General features: G+C 52.2%; 1 protein-coding gene across 7 annotated transcripts in view; it reads right to left on the reverse strand.

Moving 5' to 3' along the window:
* LOC121284117 (arfaptin-2-like) overlaps positions 1–23087 on the reverse strand; it is a 72716-nt gene that overhangs the window by 3075 nt on the left and 46554 nt on the right. For all 7 annotated transcript variants that reach the window (XM_041199245.1, XM_041199246.1, XM_041199244.1 and 4 more), the window contains 4 exons: positions 13824–13942; positions 11553–11774; positions 9603–9760; positions 7456–7630 (listed from right to left, as the gene is read on the reverse strand). In XM_041199245.1, coding sequence (XP_041055179.1) covers positions 7456–7630; positions 9603–9760; positions 11553–11774; positions 13824–13942 — 674 coding nt within the window. The remainder of the gene's footprint in view (positions 1–7455; positions 7631–9602; positions 9761–11552; positions 11775–13823; positions 13943–23087) is intronic.

Consider the following 23087-nt stretch of genomic DNA (forward strand, 5'->3'; position numbering starts at 1 on the left):
AGCAGTCTGGGAAGAGTGTCCTGCAGTCAGCATCGCAGTGAAGCAGCCTGGGAAGAGTGTCCTGCAGTCAGCATCACGGTGAAGCAGTCTGGGAAGAGCACCCCGCAGTCAGCATCGTGGTGATGCAGTCTAGGAAGAGTGTCCTGCAGTCAGCATCGCAGTGAAGCAGTCTGGGAAGAGTGTCCTGCAGTCAGCATCGCGGTGAAGCAGTCTGGGAAGTGTCCTGCAGTCAGCATCGCGGTGAAGCAGTCTGGGAAGTGTCCTGCAGTCAGCATAGCGGTGAAGCCGTCTGGGAACAGTGTTCTGCAGTCAGCATCGCGGTGAAGCAGTCTGGGAAGAGTGTCCTGCAGTCAGCATCGCGGTGAAGCAGCCTGGGAAGAGTGTCCTGCAGTCAGCAACGCGGTAAAGCAGTCTGGGAAGAGTGTCCTGCAGTCAGCAACGCGGTAAAGCAGTCTGGGAAGTGTGTCCTGCAGTCAGCATCGCAGTGAAGCAGTCTGGGAAGAGCACCCCGCAGTCAGCACCGCGGTGAAGCAGTCTGGGAAGAGCGTCCTGCAGTCAGCATCGCGGTGAAGCAGTCTGGGAAGAGCATCCTGCAGTCAGCATCGCGGTGAAGCAGTCTGGGAACAGCGTTCTGCAGTCAGCCTCGCGGTGAAGCAGTCTGGGAAGAGTGTCCTGCAGTCAGCATCGCGGTGAAGCAGTCTGGGAAGAGCATCCTGCAGTCAGCATCGCGGTGAAGCAGCCTGGGAAGAGCGTCCCGCAGTTAGCATCGTAGTGAAGCAGTCTGGGAAGTGTGTCCCACAGTCAGCATCGCAGTGAAGCAGTCTGGGAAGAGTGTCCTGCTGTCAGTTCTTGTTGAAAGTAACAAGAGTGACATCACAAGCCAGCGCGATAGAGTGGCGGAGAGATCGGAACCAGCGCGAGTGTGGGGAAGCTTCAAAAAGTGATGTCAGCACAAAGGTGAGAGCTGATTGGTGAGTAGTGGGTAAGTGTTTTTCTCCAGTTTAAAATAGATTAAGCTAAGGAAAGGTAAGAGTTCTAGTTTTTATTTAAAGTGCATAAGTAATTTAACATTTTTTTTACTGTATTTAACTTAAAGGGTTATTTTCAACCAGAGGCATGTCAGGGCAGCTCAATCTCATGTTATGTGCCGCCTGCAACATGTGGGAAGTCCTAGATGCTCCTTGCACTCAGACTGACGTGTGCAGCAAGTGCCACCAGCTGCAGCTACTTGAGCTCCAAGTTTCAGAGTTTGAGCAGCAGCTGGAGACTCTGAAGTGCATCTGTGAGGCTGAGAGTTTCATGGATAGCACGTTTTTAGACATGGTCACCCCACAGCTTACGGAAGTGCAGACAGAGAGGGAATGGGTGACCAGGTGTCAGGCAGGGAGTCAGGAAATCCCCAGGGTGCATCTCGCTCGAGAACAGTGAGAGTGACGGTTCCTCTGGGGAGAGCAGCTACGCTGATGGCACTGAGAGTGGCTCAGCTGCAGGGGGGTGGGGGGGGGGGGGCAGGGGGAGAAGAGGGGAAGAGCAATAGTGTTAGGAGGCTCAATAGTAAGGGGAACAGACAGGTGTTTCTGCAGCTGTAGATGTGATTCCAGGATGGTGTGTTGCCTCCCAGGTGCCAGGGTGAAGGATGTCACTGAACAGCTGCAGGACATTCTGAAGGAGAAGGGCAAACAGACAGAGATCGTGGTACATACTGGTACCAACGGCATAGGTAGAAAGAGGGATGAAGTCCTGCAAGCAGAATTTAGGGAGCTAGGAAACAGATTAAAAAACAGGACCTCAAAGGTAGTAATCTCTGGATTACTTCCAGTGCCATACGCTGGTGAGAATAGAAATAGGAGATTAGTCCAGATGAATGCGTGGCTGGAGATGCTGCAGGAGGGAGGGCTTTAGATTTCTGGGACATTGGGACCTTTTCTGGGGGCGGTGGGACCTGTACAAGGCATACGGGTTGTACCTGAACCGGAATGGGACCAACATCCTAGTGGGGAGGTTTGCTAGTGCTGTTAGGGAGAGTTTAAACTAACTTGGCAGGGGGATGAGATCCTGAGAGGAGGTTCAGCAGGGGGAGATGCACAGCCAAAATTAGAAGAGAGAGCAAGTGAGTCCGAAAGACATAGAAATGATAGGTCAGTTAAGGCACAAGAGAGTTTGGCAAGGTTGGATGGTATTTATTTTAATGCAAGGAGTCTGATAAGGCAGATGAGTTGAGGGCACAAATTAACACCTGGAAATATGATGTCATTGCTGTCACAGAGACATGGCTGAGAGAGGGGCAGGATTGGCAGCTCAATATTCCAGGATATAGGGTCTTCAGGCAAGACAGGGAAGGAGGCAAAGGAGGAGGGGGTATCGCAATATTGATCAAGGAATCAATTATAGCAGTGAGGAGTGATGACATCTTAGAAGGCTCCTCAAATGAAGCCATATGGATAGAACTGAAAAACAAAAAGGGCCTTTCTCTGTGCTGTAGACCTCCAGGAGCATAATCACAGAGGGTATCTGTGTTTCCATAAGCCAGACTGGAGTCAAATGTTCACAGATGCAATGTGAGGATCTATGGTGTCTCCTCAATGCATGTCGTCATTATCCTCCACAAATCTAGCAGCTATATAGGCCTCCCGAGCACGCCTGCCTCTTCTGGCCATTGCGAGGGCCTCATCCCCATCATCTTCGCCTTCGAGGAACCCCTCACCCTCATCCTTTTTGGCGTCCTCCTCATGGGAGGAGACCTCCAGCTCCTCTATCTCCTCCTCAGCCAGCTCCCCTCCCTGTTGCAGCGCCAGGTTGTAAAGGGCACAGCAAGCAACGACGATGTGTGACACCCTCTGTAGACTGTATTGCAGGGCTCCTCCAGACCAGTCCAGGCACCGGCTGCGCGTTCAGTGAACGGAACCCCTTGCGGTTGATATAGTCCACCGGGTGTTGTGTCAGAGATCTGAGCACCATGGGAGTGCAGTCGATCTCACCCTGTACCTGTGGGAAACCCAAGATCTGGGCAAATACAATTGTTATTGCATCCCGGCCGTCCTGGTCCTGGACGGAATCCACTAAGCTGTGTACCCTCGCAAAGGTGGCATCTGTGACCTGATGGATGCATTTGTGAAATCCCACAGAGGTCGCCTGTGGAGCCCTGAAAGGAGACACGGACATAGAGATTGAGCGCCACAGTCACTTTCACAGCCACTGGCAGTGGATGCCCTCCATGTCCCCTTGGCACCAAATCCTGCAGTAAGTGGCACATGTGACCGACCTGTTCCCTAGACATGCAGAGTGTTCGGCGACACTGGTTCTCGGTCATCTGCAGGGATGAAAGGTGGCAGCTATTGACCCTGGGTGTCACTAGGTGCTGAAATCGGCTCGCTGTGACTCTTCAGCAGCGTGTGGGAGAGCCCCAGCTGCCAATGCTTCGAGGGGCTGCTCAACCCTCTGCGTAGACAGGAGCCTCAGTTGCTCTCTTCTCTGTCGTCTTCTCCCTCTGTAAGCCACGAGGCACCCTGATCCTGATGGACTCCTCCAGCAGGATGAAAGAGAGAGACACGTGGTTAGCATAGGTATATGAAGGACCTGTCTTGGTTAAGGCTGAATGGTGCTGAACATTGTGCTATCATCAGTGAGCATCCCTCTTTCCATCATAAGGTCAGAAGTGAAGTAATTGAAGCAGCTGAAGATGGTTGGGCTGAGGACACTACCCTGAGGAACTCCTGCAGTGATGTCCTGGAGCTGAGATGACTGACCTCCAACATCTTCCTTTGTGCTAGATATGACTCCAACCAGTGGAGAGTTTTCCCCTGATTCCCATTGACTCCACTTTTGCTAGGGATCCTTGATGCCACACTCGGTCAAGTGCAGCTTTGATGTCAGGGGCAGTCACTCTCACCTCACCTCAGGAGTTCAACTCTTTTGTCCATGTTTGAACCAAGACTGTAATGAGGCCAGGAGCTGAGTGATCCTGGCAGAGCCCAAACTGGGCATCAGTGAGCAGGTTATTGCTAAGCAAGTGCCACTTGACAGCACTGTTGATGACCCCTTCCATTACTTTACTGATGATGGAGAGTAGACTGATGGGGCAGTAACTGGCCGGGTTGGATTTGTCCTGCTTTTTATGTACAGGACATACCTGGGCAATTTTCCACATAGCCGGGTAGATGCCAGTGTTGTAGCTGTACTGGAACAGCTTGACTAGGGGCACAGCAAGTTCTGGAGCACTTCAGTATTGTTGCCGGAATATTGTCAGGGCCCATAGTCTTTGCAGTATCCAGTGCCTTCAGCCATTTGTTGATATCACGTGGAGTGAATCGAATTGGCTGAAGACTGGCATCTGTGATGCTGGGGACCTCCAGAGGAAGCTGAGATGGATCGTCCACTTGGCACTTCTGGCTGAAGATTGTTGCAAATTCTTCAGCCTTATCTATTGCAGTGATGTGCTGGGCTCCTCCATCATTGAGGATGGGGAAATTTGTGGAGCCTCCTCCACCAATGAGTTGTTTAATTGTTCACCATCATTCACGACTGGATGTGGCAGGACTGCACAGCTTAGATCTGATCCATCGGTTCTGGAATTGCATAGTTCTGTCTATGCCATCAGGTTCACCATGTTGACACCTCATTTTTAGGTATGCCTGGTGCTGCTCCTGGCATGTCCTCCTGCACTCTTCATTGAACCAGGGTTGATCCCCTGGCTTGATGGTAATGGTAGAGTGGGGGATATGCTGGGCCATGAGGTTACAGATTGTGTTCGAGTACAATTCTGCTGCTGCTGATGGCCCACAGCACCTCATGGATGCCCAGTCTTGAGTTGCTAGATCTGTTCGAAATCTATCCCATTTAGCACAGTGGTAGTGCCACACAACATGATGGAGAGTATCCTCAATGTGAACACAGGACTTCATCTCCACAACAACTGTGCGATGATCACTCCTACCGATACTGTCATGGACAGATGCATCTGTGACAGGCAGGTTGGTGAGGATGAGGTCAAGTATGTTTTTCCCTCTTTTTGGTTCCTTTACCACCTGCTGCAGACCCAGTCTAGCAGCTATGTCCTTTAGGACTCAGCCAGCTCGGTCAATAGTGGTGCTACCGAGTCACTCTTGGTGATGGACATTGAAGTCCCCACCCAGAGTACTTTCTGCACTCTTACCACCCTCAGTGCTTCCTCCAAGTGATGTTCAACATGGAGGAGCACTGATTCACCAGCTGAGGGAGGGTGGTATGTGGTAATCAGCAGGAGGTTTCCTTGCCCATGTTTGACCTAATGCCATGAGACTTCATGGGGTCTGGAGTCGATGTTAAGGACTCCCAGGGCAAATCTCTCCTGACTGTATACCAGTGTCATGATTTGATGGAGGTATTCAAAATTATAAAGGGTCTGGATAGAGCAGATATGGAGAAACTGTTGCCACTGGTGGAAGGATCGAGAAAGAGACTAAGTAATTTGACAAAAGAAACAAGGGCGACATGGGTGAGTAGTTAGGATCTGGAATGCCCTGCCTGAGAGTGTGGTGGACATAGATTTAAGCAGGACTTTCAAAAGGGAATTGGACAATTATTCAAAAAGAAAACATTTTCAGTGCAATGTGGAAAAGGCAGCAGAGAGGGACCAGCTGAGCTCTGGGTGCTGGATAATCGGCTGGTGCCAGATAACAGGATCTCGTACAGTTATCCAGCACCTTCCCCTCGTCCAGCACCGTCCCCTCGTCTCTCACCTTCCCCTCGTCCCTCACCTTCCCCTCGTCCAGCACCTTCCCCTCGTCCCTCACCTTCCCCTCGTCCCTCACCTTCCCCTCGTCCCTCACCGTCCCCTCGTCCCTCACCTTCCCCTCGTCCCTCACCTTCCCCTCGTCCCTCACCTTCCCCTCGTCTCTCACCTTCCCCTCGTCCCTCACCTTCCCCTCGTCCCTCACCTTCCCCTCGTCCCTCACCTTCCCCTCGTCCCTCACCTTCCCCTCGTCCAGCACCTTCCCCCCGTCCAGCACCTTCCCCCCGTCCAGCACCTTCCCCCCGTCCCTCACCTTCCCCTCGTCCAGCACCTTCCCCTCGTCCAGCACCTTCCCCTCGTCCAGCACCTTCCCCTCGTCCCTCACCTTCCCCTCGTCCCTCACCTTCCCCTCGTCCCTCAACTTCCCCCCGTCCAGCACCTTCCCCTCGTCCCTCACCTTCCCCTCGTCCCTCACCTTCCCCTCGTCCCTCACCTTCCCCCTTGTCCAGCACCTTCCCCTCGTCCAGCACCTTCCCCTCGTCCCTCACCTTCCCCTCGTCCCTCACCTTCCCCTCGTCCCTCAACTTCCCCTCGTCCAGCACCTTCCCCTCGTCCAGCACCTTCCCCTCGTCCCTCACCTTCCCCTCGTCCCTCACCTTCCCCTCGTCCCTCACCTTCCCCCTCGTCCAGCACCTTCCCCCCGTCCAGCACCTTCCCCTCGTCCCTCACCTTCCCCTCGTCCCTCACCTTCCCCTCGTCCCTCACCTTCCCCCTTGTCCAGCACCTTCCCCCCGTCCAGCACCTTCCCCTCGTCCCTCACCTTCCCCTCGTCCCTCACCTTCCCCTCGTCCCTCACCTTCCCCTCGTCCCTCACCTTCCCCTCGTCCAGCACCTTCTCCCCGTCCCTCACCTTCCCCTCGTCCCTCACCTTCCCCTCGTCCCTCACCTTCCCCTCGTCCCTCACCTTCCCCTCGTCCCTCACCTTCCCCTCACCTTCCCCTCGTCCCTCACCTTCCCCTCACCTCCCCCTCGTCCCTCACCTTCCCCCCGTCCCTCGCCTACCCCTCGTCCAGCACCGTCCCCTCGTCCCTCACCTTCCCCTCGTCCCTCGCCTTCCCCTTGTCCCTCGCCTACCCCTCGTCCCTCGCCTACCCCTCGTCCCTCGCCTACCCCTCGTCCAGCACCGTCCCCTCGTCCCTCACCTTCCCCTCGTCCAGCACCTTCCCCTCGTCCCTCACCTTCCCCTCACCCCTCACCTTCCCCTCGTCCAGCACCTTCCCCTCGTCCCTCACCTTCCCCTCGTCCCTCGCCTACCCCTGGTCCAGCACCGTCCCCTCGTCCCTCACCTTCCCCTCGTCCCTCACCTGCCCCTCGTCCCTCACCTGCCCCTCCTCCGGCACCTGCCCCTCGTCCCTCACCTTCCCCTCGTCCCTCACCTTCCCCTCGTCCAGCACCTTCCCCTCGTCCAGCACCTTCCCCTCGTCCAGCACCTTCCCCTCGTCCAGCACCTTCCCCTCGTCCAGCACCTTCCCCTCGTCCCTCACCTTCCCCTCGTCCCTCACCTTCCCCTCGTCCCTCACCTCCCCCTCGTCTCTCACCTTCCCCTCGTCTCTCACCTTCCCCTCGTCCCTCACCTGCCCCTCGTCCAGCACCTTCCCCTCGTCCGGCACCTTCCAGCCCAGTGTCTGAACACCCCCATAACAATATATATGAAGCACGACAACACCCTGACATCCAATCAGCACCTTGTTCTCCTCCAGGAATTTCAGCTTGATAGTGACATCACTGCGTAATCTCTCGTACTTCTCCTTATGTAACAGATACAGCTGCTGTGCCAAATCAATCTTCGGCAGTGTGATAGAATCACGGGGTCCCAGATTCAGCTCCTCAAGGTCTGTGCGATATGCATCGTATTCCAATCTACAATGGGCAGCACAGGTTAGATAGAGTAAAATTCCTTCTATCCTGCACCTTTTGGTTGTTCAATTGTTCTGCTCCCACTTCATACTCCAGTGGGCTTCCCCGCTCCCCCTGACCCATTCTCCTCACCAGCTGTGGGGTCAGTGGTTTGAACAGTGAGCCTCAGTGAGGTTGAGATCGTCCCAATATTTTGTGTGATGCCATGATCCCAATGCAGGAGAACCAGGTCCCAGAGGTGAATCCCAGAACTGTTATTAATATAGTAAACTGAGCTCTCTGGCAGCACACACACAAAATCAGGTAGTCATGGCCAACTTATTGAACAGAAAATCTCTCCTACCCCAATCCAGCCCCTCAATTGCTAGTGACTAGAGTAATCACAGAATCACAGTTCAAAAGAGGCCCTTCGGCCCATCGAGTCTGCACTGACACGTGAGAAACACCTGACCTACCCACCTAATCCCATTTACCAGCACTTGGCCCATAGCCTTGAATGTTATGATGTGCCAAGTGTTCATCAAGGTACTTTTTAAAGGATGTGAGGCAACCTGCCTCCTCCACCCTCCCAGGCAGCGCATTCCAGACCCTCACCACCCTCTGGGTAAAAAAGTTTTTCCTCACATCCCCCCTAAACCTCCTGCCCCTCACCTTGAACTTATGTCTCCTCGTGACTGACCCTTCAACTAAGGGGAACAGCTGCTCCCTATCCACCCTGTCCATGTCCCTCATAATCTTGTACACCTCAATCAGGTCGCCCCTCAGTCTTCTCTGCTCCAATGAAAACAACCCAAGTCTATCCAACCTCTCTTCATAACTTAAATGTTTCATCCCAGGCAACATCCTGGTGAATCTCCTCTGCACCCCCTCCAGTGCAATCACATCCTTCCTATAATGTGGCGACCAGAACTGCACACAGTACTCCAGCTGTGGCCTCACCAAGGTTCTATACAACTCCAACATGACCTCCCTACTTTTGTAATCTATGCCTCGATTGATAAAGGCAAGTGTCCCTTATGCCTTTTTCACCACCCCACTAACATGCCCCTCCACCTTCAGAGATCTATGGACACACACACCAAGGTCCCTTTGTTCCTCAGAACTTCCTAGTGTCATGCCGTCAATTGAATACTTCCTTGTCAAATTACTCCTTCCAAAGTGTATCACCTCACACCTTTCAGGGTTTAGTTCCATCTGCCACTTATCTGCACATTTGACCATCCCGTCTATATCTTCCTGTAGCCCAAGACAGGAAAATATGAGCTCTTTCCTACCTTGGTTGTCTTATAGTAACAGGAGGAGGCCATTCAGCCTCTTCCACTATTTAATTATGTCATGGCTGATCTGTATGATGGCTCCATTTACTTGCATTTGTTCCATAATCCTTAACAATCCTCACCCAACAAATATCTATTAATCAGTATTGAAAACCTCAGTTTATCCCCAGCATCAACTAGCTTTTCAGGGCAGAGAGTTCTAGATTTTAACTCCCCTCTGGACATCACTCCAGGCTCGAATTTTAAGGTTCTGCCCCCTTGTTCTAGACTCGACTCCCTCCCACCACCCCCCCTACCATCCTCCCCACAATCACCAGGGCAAATAGTTTCTCTCTATTGGCCTTCTCAAATCCTTTAACCATCTTAAACACCTCAACTAGATCACCCCTTAACCTGTTTGACTCTAGGAATAGACAAAAGCAAAATACTGCGAATGCTGGAAATCTGAAATAAAAACAGAAAATGCTGGAAAAGCTCAGCAGGTCTGACAGCTTCTGTGGAGAGAGAAACAGGGTTAACATTTTGGGTCCATATGACCCTTGAAGGACTCTGATGAAGGGTCACACAGACTTGAAATGTTAACTCGGTTTCTCTCCCTAGGAATAGACATCTAGTTTGTACAACACGCCCTCTTAATTTAACCCTTTTGGCCCCAGTATCAATTCCCCTGAAGGGATTGTCACCGGTACTTGTCTCACCTGGCATTCTCAAACAGTTTGATGGTGAGGAGTGTGTCCTCCATGGTCTTATTGACGAGAGTATTGATGCTGGATACGAAGAAGTTGATGGCTCCAAGTAACGTCTCCCCATTCTTACACAGCAGCTTCTGAGTGTCAGCATTGTATCCAAACTCTTCCTGTGGGAGGAGAGGACATGGAGGCAACCCCAGGGTCAACACAGAGTACACAGAAACCCCCAGCATCAGCATGGCATACAGAGGCATTCCCCAGGGTCAGCGGAGAGTGCACAGGCACCCCCAGGGTCAGCGCAGATAACACAGACAACCCCAGGGTCAGCGTGAAGTACACAGACAACCCCACGGTCAGCGTGAAGTACACAGACACCCCCAGGGTCAGCGCAGAGTACAAAGACACCCCCAGGTCAGCACAGAGTACACAGACACCCCCAGGGTCAGCGCAGAGTACAAAGACACCCCCAGGGTCAGCACAGAGTACACAGACACCCCCAGGGTCAGCACAGAGTACACAGACACCCCCAGGGTCAGCGTGAGGTACACAGACACCCCCAGGGTCAACACAGAGTACACAGACACCCCCAGGGTCAGCACAGAGTACACAGACACCCCCAGGGTCAGCGCAGAGTACAAAGACACCCCCAGGGTCAACACAGAGTACACAGACACCCCCAGAGTCAGCACAGAGTACACAGAAACCCCCAGGGTCAACGTGGCATACAGAGGCATTCCCCAGGGTCAGCGCAGAGTACACAGACACCCCCAGGGTCAGCGTGATGTACACAGACACCCCCAGGGTCAGCGCAGAGTACACAGACACCCCCAGGGTCAACGTGATGTACACAGACACCCCCAGGGTCAGCGCAGAGTACACAGACACCCCCAGGGTCAGCACAGAGTACACAGACACCCCCAGGGTCAGCGTGAGGTACACAGACACCCCCAGGGTCAACACAGAGTACACAGACACCCCCAGGGTCAGCACAGAGTACACAGACACCCCCAGGGTCAGCGCAGAGTACACAGACACCCCCAGGGTCAGCACGGAGTACACAGACACCCACAGGGTCAGCGCAGGGTGCACAGACACCCCAGGGTCAGCACAGCGTACACAGACACCCCAGGGTCAGTGTGAGGTACACAGACACCCCCAGGGTCAGCACGGCGTACACAGACACCCCCAGGGTCAGCACGGCGTACACAGACACCCCCAGCGTCAGCGCAGAGTACACAGACAACCCCAGGGTCAGCGCAGAGTACACAGACAACCCCAGGGTCAGTGCAGAGTACACAGACACCCCCAGGGTCAGCATGAGGTACACAGACACCCCCAGGGTCAGCATGGGATACACATACATCCCCCAGGGTCAGCGTGAGGTACACAGACACTCACCAGGGTCAACACAGCGTACAGAGACACTCCCCAGGGTCAGCACGGGGTACAGAGACACTCCCCAGGGTCAGCACGGGGTACAGAGACACTCCCCAGAGTCAACACAGTGTACAGAGACACTCTCCAGTGTCAGCATGGGGTACACAGACACTCCCCAGGGTCAGCCCAAGATACACAGACACTCCCCAGGGTCAGCCCAAGATACACAGACACTCCCCAGGGTCAGACATCTCCCACCAACAGCTGGACGAGGTGAAACTCTTATAAAAACAAAAAAACTGCGGATGCTGGAAATCCAAAACAAAAACAGAATTACCTGGAAAAACTCAGCAGGTCTGGCAGCATCGGTGGAGAAGAAAAGAGTTGACGTTTCGAGTCCTCATGACCCTTCGACAGTTCTGTCGAAGGGTCATGAGGACTCGAAACGTCAACTCTTTTCTTCTCCACCGATGCTGCCAGACCTGCTGAGTTTTTCCAGGTAATTCTGTTTTTGTTGAGGTGAAACTCTTGCCCACATTCATGCCTCGCTCTCACACCCACCTCATCCTGTTCAATGTGTACCTGGAGTTCTGGTGATTTCTGGCTGAGATCAGAGAAAGACTCGCCCAGGGCCCGTTGTGTCTGCACCATGTTGTAGAAATGATTGGTGAGGGCACGAGCAAGACGCAGTACATTCTCATATTTCCTCTTTGTGTCCCGCAGGAGTTCAATTTGTGCTTCCAACTCGAGGTCCACTGTCCGGGACCCTCGGCCGAATCTCTCCGAGATCAACTGCTTTGTGCACTGCAGACACAGCAAGGATAGTGTCTGTAAAACTGAAGTGTTCCCACAAGCTCACCCTCACACACTGAATATCAGCTCATACATTCATACACAGATTACAATGCAGAAAGAGAAATTTCCAGAACTGAACATCTACCCAATCCTGCGACAATGTATCACCCAGGCAATGAGTATTCCCAGTCTCAGGAATCTCAACCATTGACCTCAAGGTCATTGATGGTACCACAAGAATGAAGTTTTACTGCTGCTCAGCATCAGCACTGGGGTTTCAGTGGGACTTGGGTTTCTAATTTACTCATGGGATGTGGGCTTCGCTGGCTGGGCCAGCATTTATTGTCCATCCCTAGTTGCCCTTGAGAAGGTGGGGGTGAGCTGCCTTCTTGAGTCGCTGCAGTCCATGTGGTGTAGGTACACCCACAGTGCTGTTAGGGAGGGAGTTCCAGGATTTTGACCCAGTGACAGTGTAGGAACGGCGATATATTTCCAAGTCAGGATGTTGTGTTCACACTGACACTCCTTCAACTGTGAAAATACTGAGAATCAATTCTTCCAAATGTATCCCAGAAAACATTTTCAGCGACATAACACTGGATACAGTACTGGTGGGCACAGGGGTCCGTGAGTAACACTGGGTACAGTACTGGTGGACACAGGGGTCCGTGTGTAACACTGGGTACAGTACAGGTGGGCACAGCGGTCCGTGTGTAACACTGGGTACAGTACTGGTGGGCACAGGGGTCCGTGTGTAACACTGGGTACAGTACTGGTGGGCACAGGGGTCCGTGTGTAACACTGGGTACAGTACTGGTGGGCACAGGGGTCCGTGTGTAACACTGGGAACAGTACAGGTGGGCACAGAGGTTTATATGTAAGAGTGGAAGGGGGAATGGGGTTGAGGTCCATGCGTAACACAGGGAGGGGGGTTGGGTACAACTCCATGTTTAACACAGGGAGGGGGGTTGGGTACAGCACCATGTTTAACACAGGGAGGGGGGTTGGGTACAGCTCTGTGTTTAACACAGGGAGGGGGTTGGGTACAGCACCATGTTTAACACAGGGAGGGAGGTTGGGTACAGCTCTGTGTTTAACAGAGGGAGGGGGGTTGGGTACAGCACCATGTTTAACACAGGGAGGGAGGTTGGGTACAGCTCTGTGTTTAACACAGGGAGGGGGATTGGGTACAGCTCCATGTTTAACACAGGGAGGGGGTTGGGTACAGCACTATGTTTAACACTGGGAGGGGGGATGTGTACAGCTCTGTGTTTAACACAAGGAGGGTGTTGGGTACAGCTCTGTGTTTAACACAGGGAGGGGGTTGGGTACAGCACCATGTTTAACACAGGGAGGGAGGTTGGGTACAGCTCTGTGTTTAACACAGGGAGGGGGATTGGGTACAGCTCTGTGTTTAACACAGGGAGGGGGTTGGGTACAGCTCTGTGTTTAACACAGGGAGGGGGTTGGGTACAGCTCTGTGTTTAACACAGGGAGGGGTTTGTGTACAGCTCTGTGTTTAACACAGGGAGGGGGGTGGGTACAGCTCTGTGTTTAACACAGGGAGTGGATGTGTACAGCTCTGTGTTTAACACAGGGAGGGGGTTGGGTACAGCTCTGTGTTTAACACAGGGAGTGGATGTGTACAGCTCTGTGTTTAACACAGGGAGGGGGTTGGGTACAGCTCTGTGTTTAACACAGGGAGGGGTTTGTGCACAGCTCTGTGTTTAACACAGGGAGGGGGTTGGGTTCAGCTCTGTGGTTAACACAGGGAGGGGGTTGGGTACATCTCCATGTTTAACACAGGGAGGGGGTTGGGTACAACTCCATGTTTAACACAGGGAGGGGGTTGTGTACAGCTCTGTGTTTAACACAGGGAGGGGGTTGGGTTCAGCTCTGTGTTTAACACAGGGAGGGGGTTGGGTACAGCTCTGTGTTTAACACAGGGAGGGGGTTGGGTACAGCTCTGTGTTTAACACAGGGAGGGGGTTGGGTACAGCTCTGTGTTTAACATGGAGGTATAATATAAAATGGGATTGCTCCCCACCTCGCACTAACCTTGTAGGTGTTGATTCCCCACTTTTTCACAATGTCGAACTTCTCCCCAGCAATCCCACGGGTAGGTTCCTCACCGCTCATTACTGGGCCACTCTGGGACTGGTGAATGTTACTGGATCCTGGAATGTAACACACAGCAATAGAGGGTCAGAGCAGCGAGTCAGGCAATCGGGCCTTCGACTCAGCTGCATTGCTGCTCAACTCTGCCTTAGAGAATCCTGGAGAGGATGGTCCGTTTCAGACTGAGAAATAAGACACACACTGCATGGGAGAATTAACCCTTAAAGAACCGCCACTGTCCTCACTAAAACATTTCATCAAACGTGAGGAGTTTAAGCAGTTGAACTGCAGGAGGAAAGAGAACTCCAAGGCTAGCAGGATGACATTCAGACAAAACATGTCATTATTCTCCTGTCATTACCAGGTTTGGTTGAGGTGAACAAGCAGAGATAAAGTTGACATTTGAGGCACAAAGTGGAAATTGGGCATGTTTCCTTATGGAGGGGCAGTTGGAAGAAAGTTTACCAGACAGGCAGGCACATACCAGAATGTCTGAGTGGCCATGGACAATGGATTAAACAGACAGGATTGGGTGCCTGTGAATGGCAACTGGGAAGCTGGTTAGAGATACATGTGTGTGCATGTTCTTTTTATTAATTCGCTCATGGGGCATCACTGGCTGGGCCAGCATTTATTGCCCATCCCTAGTTGCCCTTGAGAAGGTGGTGGTGAGCTGCCTTCTTGAGTCGCTGCAGTCCATGAGGTGTAGGTACACCCACAGTGCTGTTAGGGAGGGAGTTCCAGGATTTTGACCCAGCGACAGTGAAGGAACGGCCGATATATTTCCAAGTCAGGATGGTGAGTGGCTGGAGAGGAACATCCAGGTGGTGGTGTTCCCATGTGTCTGCTGCCCTTGTCCTTCTAGATGGTAGTGGTCGTGGGTTTTGAAGGTTCTGTCTAAGGAGCCTTGGTGAATTCCTACATTGTATCTTGTAGATGGTACACACTGCTGCTACTGTGCATCAGTGGTGGAGGGAGTGAATGTTTATGGATTTGGCAGCAATCAAGCCAAATGCTTTGTTCTGGACAGTGTCAAGCTTCTTGAGTGTTGTTGGGGCTGCACTCATCCAGGCAAGTGGGGAGTATTCCATCACACTCCTGACTTGTGCCTTGTAGATGGTGGACAGGCTTTGGGGAGTCAGGAGGTGGGTTATTCTCCACAGGATTCCCAGTCTGTGACCTGCTCTGGTAGCCACAGTATTTATTTGGCTCGTCCAGTTCAGTTTCTGGTCAATGGTAATCCCCAGGATGTTGATAGTGGGGGATTCAGTGATGGTAATGCCATTGAATGTCAACGGTCGATGGTTGGATTCTCTCTTGTTGGAGATGGTCATTGCCTGGCACTTGTGTGGTGTGAATGTTACTTGCCACTTGTCAGCCCAAGCCTGGATATTGTCCAGTTCTTGCTGCATTTGGACATGGACTGCTTCAGTATCTGAGGAGTCACGAATGGTGCTGAAATTGGGCAATCATCAGTGAACATCCCCACTTCTGACCTTATGATGGAAGGAAGGTCATTGATGAAGGAGCTGAAGGTGGTTGGGCCAAGGACACTACCCTGAGGAACTCCTGCAGTGATGTCCTGGAGCTGAGATGACTGACCTCCAACAACCACAACCATCTTCCTTTGTGCTAGGTATGACTCCAACCATGTCATCAACTGTGATGGGGATAGTCTCGAACTTCAAAAGGGGCATAGACATGTTGGTGAGTTGGGCAGACAAGTGGCAGATGAACTTCAATACAGAGAAGAGTGAAGTGATTCATTTTGGCAGGAAGACTATGGAGAGACAATATAAAGTAAAGGGTGAAACTCTAAAGGAGGTGCAGGAACAGAGGGACCTTGGTGCATAAGTACATAAATCACTGAAGATAGTGGGGCACACTGAGATGCAGTTAATTAAGCGTATAGTATCTTAGGCTTTATTAATAGGGGAACTGAGTACAAGAGTAAGGAGGTCATGTTGAACTTGTATAAGACACTGGTTAGGCCTCACCTGGAGTACTGGGTCCAGTTCTGGGCCCCATACTTAAGGAAGGATGTGAAGGCATTGGAGAGAGTACAGGGGAGATTCACAAGAATTATTCCAGTGATAAAGAACTGCAGCCAAGAGGAAGAAAAGAAGGCTGAGAGGCAACTTGATAGAGAGATCGTCAAGATCCTGAGGAGTTATGGACAGGGTAAACAATAAGAAATTGTTCCCACTCGGGAGAGCATCAAGAACTAGAGGGCACTGATTCAAAATAATTGGCAAAAGGAGTAAAAGTGATGGGAGGAGAAATGTTTCCACACAGAAACTTCCTGAGAGGCTGGTGGAGGCAGGTTTGGTCGATCTATTCAAAAGGGTTGCTATCTGAAAAGAAAGAATGTGCAAGTTACAGTGATAAGGCAGGGGAGTGGGAAATGCTCTTTCAGAGAGCCAGTGCAGACTCAATGGGCCGAGTGGCCTCCTTCTGCACTGTAAAGAAAAAGATTCTGCCATTCTCACTGACTCCAGTTTTGCTGGGGCTCCTTGATGCCACACTCAGTTAAACGCTGCCTTGATGTCAAGAGCAGTCACTCTGACCTCACCTCAGGAGTTCAGCTCTCCTGCCTGTGTTTGGACTAAGGCTGTAAAGAGGTCAGGAGCTGAATGACTCTGGCGTCAGTGAGCAGGTTATTGTTTAGTAAGTGCCGCTTGATAACATTGTAAATGATCGCTTTCATTACTTTACTGATGATCAAGAGTGGACTGATGGGGCAGTAATTGGCCGGATTGGATTTGTTCTGCTTTTTGTGAAAAGGACACACCTGGGGAATTTTCCACATAGCCAGGTAGATGTGGTTTCCAATTTAATCAGACCCAGGAGAGCTCTGGGTAATGTGAGGTGAAAGGGAGTGTGGGGGATCTGCCAATGTACAGTGACATCGTGGTAATGTCCCTGAACTATCCAGGCTAATACTCTGGGATCAAGGGTTCAAATCCCAGCACAGTAGCCGGTGGAATCTAAATTTAATTAGTAAAATCTGGAATTGAAAGATGGTCTCAGTAATGGTGATTCACTAATGTCCTTTAGGGAAGGAAATCTCCACCCTAACCCAGTTTGGCACACATATGAGTCCAGACCCACAGCAATGTGGTCGACTTTTAACTGCCCTCTGAAGTGGCCCAGCAAGCCACACAGCTTAAGGGCAATTAGGGATGGGCAACAATAAAGCTTGCCAGCAATGCCCACATCCCACAAAAGAATAGAGTTCAGTAGCTGCAGTGCAAGGAGGGGTATGTAATTGATTCCAATCACCAGGTAGGGCAACAATCCAACATTCCTGCTCCTAATGACTGTCAAATGACCCCTAAGTTCGAGAGAGTGAGAAAATTCAGTAATAGAAAGTGTGCGAGGCAGCACAAACAGGGGATTCTACCTGGGTGATTGGTTGAGAGAAAGAGAGAGAGGGAGAGAGAAACAATGCGTGAGAGTGTGAGGGGGAAGAGTGTGAGGGGGGAAGAGTGTAAGGGGGGAAGAGTGTGAGGGGGGAAGAGCGCGAGGGGGGGGAAGAGCGCGAGGGGGGGGAAGAGCGCGAGGGGGGGGAAGAGCGCGAGGGGGGGGAAGAGCGCGAGGGGGGGGAAGAGCGCGAGGGGGGGGAAGAGCGCGAGGGGGGGGGAAGAGCGCGAGGGGGGGGAAGAGCGCGAGGGGGGGGAAGAGCGCGAGGGGGGGGAAGAGCGCGAGAGGGGGGGAAGAGCGCGAGAGGGGGGGAAGAGCGAGAGGGGGGGGAAGAGCGAGAGGGGGGGGAAGAGCGAGAGAGGGGGGGAAGAGCGCGAGGGGGGGGAAGAGCGCGAGGGGGGGGAAGAGCGCGAGAGGGGGGGAAGAGCGCGAGAGGGGGGGAAGAGCGCGAGAGGGGGGGAAGAGCGCGAGAGGGGGGGAAGAGCGCGAGAGGGGGGGAAGAGCGCGAGAGGGGGGGAAGAGCGCGAGAGGGGGGGAAGAGCGCGAGAGGGGGGGAAGAGCGCGAGAGGGGGGGAAGAGCGCGAGAGGGGGGGAAGAGCGCGAGAGGGGGGGAAGAGCGCGAGGGGGGGGAAGAGCGCGAGAGGGGGGGAAGAGTGTGAGGGGGGAAAGAGTGTGAGGGGGAAAAGAGTGTGAGGGGGAAGAGTGTGAGGGGGGAAGAGTGTAAGGGGGGAAGAGTGTGAGGGGGGAAGAGTGTGAGGGGGAAAGAGTGTGAGGGGGAAAGAGTGTGAGGGGGAAAGAGTGTGAGGGGGAAAAGAGTGTGAGGGGGAAGAGTGTGAGGGGGAAAAGAGTGTGAGGGGGGGAAGAGTGTGAGGGGGAAGAGTGTGAGGGGGAAAGAGTGTGAGGGGGAAAAGAGTGTGAGGGGGGGAAGAGTGTGAGGGGGGAAGAGTGTGAGGGGGAAAAGAGTGTGAGGGGGAAAAGAGTGTGAGGGGGAAAAGAGTGTGAGGGGGAAAAGAGTGTGAGGGGGAAAAGAGTGTGAGGGGGGGAAGAGTGTGAGGGGGAAAAGAGTGTGAGGGGGAAGAGTGTGAGGGGGGAAGAGTGTGAGGGGGGGAAGAGTGTGAGGGAGAAAAGAGTGTGAGGGAGAAAAGAGTGTGAGGGGGAAAAGAGTGTGAGGGGGAAAAGAGTGTGAGGGGGAAAAGAGTGTGAGGGGGAAAAGAGTGTGAGGGGGAAAAGAGTGTGAGGGGGAAAAGAGTGTGAGGGGGAAAAGAGTGTGAGGGGGAAAAGAGTGTGAGGGGGGAAGAGTGTGAGGGGGGAAGAGTGTGAGGGGGGGAGAGTGTGAGGGGGGAAGAGTGTGAGGGGGAAAGAGTGTGAGGGGGGAAGAGTGTGAGGGGGAAGAGTGTGAGGGGGGAAGAGTGTGAGGGGGGCAAGAGTGTGAGGGGGGCAAGAGTGTGAGGGGGGAAAGAGTGTGAGGGGGGAAAGAGTGTGAGGGGGGCAAGAGTGTGAGGGGGGCAAGAGTGTGAGGGGGGCAAGAGTGTGAGGGGGGCAAGAGTGTGAGGGGGGGAAGAGTGTGAGGGGGGAAGAGTGTGAGGGGGGGAAGAGTGTGAGGGGGAAAGAGTGTGAGGGGGAAAGAGTGTGAGGGGAAAGAGTGTGAGGGGGAAAGAGTGTGAGGGGGAAAGAGTGTGAGGGGGGAAAGAGTGTGAGGGGGGAAAGAGTGTGAGGGGGGAAGAGTGTGAGGGGGAAGAGTGTGAGGGGGAAGAGTGTGAGGGGGGAAGAGTGTGAGGGGGAAGAGTGTGGGGGGGGAAGAGTGTGAGGGGGAAAAGAGTGTGAGGGGGAAAAGAGTGTGAGGGGGAAAAGAGTGTGGGGGGGGAAGAGTGTGAGGGGGGGAAGAGTGTGAGGGGGGGAAGAGTGTGAGGGGGGAAGAGTGTGAGGGGGGAAGAGTGTGAGGGGGGAAGAGTGTGAGGGGGGGAAGAGTGTGAGGGGGGGAAGAGTGTGAGGGGGGGAAGAGTGTGAGGGGGGGAAGAGTGTGAGGGGGGAAGAGTGTGAGGGGGGAAGAGTGTGAGGGGGGGAAGAGTGTGAGGGGGGGAAGAGTGTGAGGGGGGGAAGAGTGTGAGGAGGGGAAGAGTGTGAGGAGGGGAAGAGTGTGAGGAGGGAAAGAGTGTGAGGAGGGAAAGAGTGTGAGGAGGGGATAGAGCGCAAGGGGGAGAGAGGCAGATCGACAGAGAGAGAGGTTGTGGGATTGAGAGATTGAGGGTATCAGAGGAAGACAGATACTCCACTTGTAAAGGGAGGTGGTGGGGGGGTCGCAATCACTTGATTTGCTGATTTGTATATGGGACTTGTGTATATTTGTATATGGGACTTGTGTATATTTGTATATGGGACTTGTGTATATTTGTATATGGGACTTGTGTATATTTGTATATGGGACTTGTGTATATTTGTATATGGGACTTGTGTATATTTGTATATGGGACTTGTGTATATTTGTATATGGGACTTGTGTATATTTGTATATGGGACTTGTGTATATTTGTATATGGGACTTGTGTATATTTGTATATGGGACTTGTGTATATTTGTATATGGGACTTGTGTATATTTGTATATGGGACTTGAATGTCAAGGCACTCAGGTACTTCACAGAAATAACAAATGGAGCAGAAAAGATCAGAGAAAGGGAAGGAAGGGAGGGGCGTGGGGGTAGGCACAGTCTGAGGGGGTGGGGTGAGGGACGAGCGTGGGGGTAGGCACAGTCTGAGGGGGTGGGGTGAGGGACGAGCGTGGGGGTAGGCACAGTCTGAGGGGTGTGGAAGGGAAACGTGGGGTGATGGGGAGGCCTGGGGGCTATGCACAGTTTAAGGGCCGGGGTGAGGGGTACCCAGTCTGGATTGGAAGAATAGCGGGTTTCAGGGAACAATGACCATTCTGCAGAGGCTCACTCAGCAACGCTGAGCAATGGGGAGCAGGGGAGGGGTGGGGAAGAGGGCAAAGGGTATTTTCCTATATTTTGGGAGGGACGGAGGGGATTAGGGGCAGGGAAGCTGGCGTGGACACAGCATGTCCCTGGCGAGGTGTTGCCCATACTGGCTAGCCTGCTGGGTGCTGATCTGCTGGGTGAGATGAGCACACCCCATTGCGTTGGGGCTTTCACACGAGTGCCTGGAAACATCAAGAGGGGAAATGGAGAGATGGAGGAAAAAGATGGGGGGCGGGGGAGGAATAAAGATACCAACACATCAGAATGTAGCGCACACAGTAATAATGCTGAGGGGTAGCAATGGGCAACAAAACAGGCAGATAGGGTCAGAGGAGGCAGCTTCCCACAGTCAAATCATGGGTTCAAGACTCACTCCAGAGATCACAGCACATAATTCAGCACAGAGTCATAGAGCCTCACAGCATGGAAAGAGGCCCTTCGACCCATCGTGTCTGTGCCGGCCATCAAACCCCTATCTATTCTAATCCAGCACTCGGCCTGTAGCCCTGTGAGCTGAGGTGTTTCAAGTGCTCATCTAAATACTTCTTAAATGTTGTGAGAGTTCCTGCCTCTACCATCCCCTCAGGCAGTGAGTTCCAGATTCCAACCACCATCTGGGTGAAAAAATTCCTCCTCAAATCCACTCTAAACCTCCTGCCTCTTACCCTAAATCTATGCCCCTTGGTTATTGGCTCCTCTACTAAGGGAAAAGTTTCTTCCTATCTGTGGCCCTCATAATTTTGTTTACCTCTATCAGGTCACCCCTCAGCCTTCTCTGCTCTAAGGAAAACAACCCCAGCCTATCCAGTGTCTGAAACGCTCCAGCCCAGGCAACATCCTGGTGAATCTCCTCTGCACCCCCTCCAGTGCAATCACATCATTCCTATAATGTGGCGACCAGAACTGCACACAGTACTCTAGCTGTGGCCTAACTAATGTTTTATATAGCTCCAACATAACCTCCCTGCTCTTGTATTCAATGCATCGATTAAAAAAGTTAAGTATCCCATAAGCCTTCTTAACCACCTTATCTACCTGTGCTGCTGCCTTCAGGGATCTATGGACATGGACATCAAGATCTCTCTGATCCTCAGTACTTCCTAGGGTCCTATCATTCATCTTGTACTCCCTGCCTTGTTAGTGCTCCCAAAATGCATCACCTCACATCTCTCAGGATTAAATTCCATTTGCCACTGTTCTGCCCATCTTACCAGCCCATCCAGAATGTCCTGTGGACTAAGGCTTCTCTCCTTGCCATTTACCACATAATTAATTTTTGTGTCATTTGCGAACTTACTGATCATACCTCCTACGTTCATGCCTAGATCATTAACGTACACTACAAAGCAAGGGGTCCAGCACTGAACCCTGCGGTATGCCACTGTACACAGGCTTCCAGTCACAAAAACAACGTTCAATCATCACCCTTTGCCTCCTGCCACGAAGTCAATTTTGGATCTAGTTTGCTAAATTGCCCTGGATCCCATGGGCTTTTACCTTCTTGACCATTCTCCCAAGCGAGACATTATCAAAAGCCTTACTGAAGTCCATGTGGAGTAATGGTCGATGGATGCCCTTGCGAATGGGAAGTTGTCTCAAGTGGTGTTCCACAGGGCTCGGTGTTGGGACCCTTGCTGTTTGTGTTATATATTAACGATTTGGACGTGAACGTGGGGGGGCACGATTTGCAGATGACACAAAGATTGTCCGAGTAGTGGATAGTGTAGAAGATAGCCATAATCTCCAAAACGATATAGATGGGTTGGTGGAGTGGGCGGTAAAGTGGCAGATGGATTTTATCATAGAGAAGTGTGAGGTCATACATTTAGGGATGTCAAACAGTTACAGGGATTACACAATAAATGGGAATATACTAAGATGGGTTGATGAAGTGAGAGATCTTGGCCTACAAGTACACAGGTCCCTGAAGGCAGCAGATCAAGCAGACAAGGTTGTAAAGAAGGCATATTGAATGCTCTCCTTCATTGGCAGAGGTATCGAATAGAAAAGTAAGGATATAATGTTGGAATTGTATAAAACACTGGTGAAGCCACAATCGGAGTATTGTGTGCAGTTCTGGTCACCACATTACAGGAAGGACGTAATAGCTCTGGAGAGAGTGCAGAGGAGGTTTACAAGAATGTTGCCAGGGTTAGAAAAGTGTAGCTACGAGGAGAGATTGGATAGGTTGGGATTATTTTCCTTAGAACAAAGAAGGCTGAGAGGTGACTTGATTGAAGTGTACAAAATTATGAGGGGAACAGATAGAGTGGACAGGATCAAATTGTTTCCCTTGGTGGAGAATTCTAGAACTAGGGGATATAGATTCAAGATAAGTGGCAGAAAGTGTAGGGGGGACATGAGGAAGAACTTTTTTACGCAGAGGGCAGTGGGTGTCTGGAATTCGCTGCCCAAGTTGGTGGTAGAGGCAGAAACTCTAAACTCTTTTAAAAAGTACCTGGATCTGCACCTTAAGTGCTATAAGCTGCAGGGCTATGGGCTGGGTGCAGGAAGGTGGGATTAGAAAGGGCACCTGGGTGTCCTCAGGCTGGCATGGACAAGATGGGCCGAATGACCTCCTTCTATGCTGTAACTTTTCTATGGTTCTAGGCTACATCAACTGCACTACCTTCATCTACACACCTAGTTACTTCCTCGAAAAATTCAATCAAATTTGTTAGACATGATCTCCCCTTAACAAAGCCATGCTGAATATCCCTGCCTCTATAAGTGGAGATTAATTCTGTCCCTCAGAGTTTTTTCCAAAAGTTTCCCTACCACTGATGTTAGACTCACTGGCCTATAGT

Source organism: Carcharodon carcharias, chromosome 11 (assembly GCF_017639515.1).
Source record: "Carcharodon carcharias isolate sCarCar2 chromosome 11, sCarCar2.pri, whole genome shotgun sequence".
In the NCBI taxonomy this organism is placed as follows: Eukaryota; Metazoa; Chordata; class Chondrichthyes; order Lamniformes; family Lamnidae; genus Carcharodon; species Carcharodon carcharias.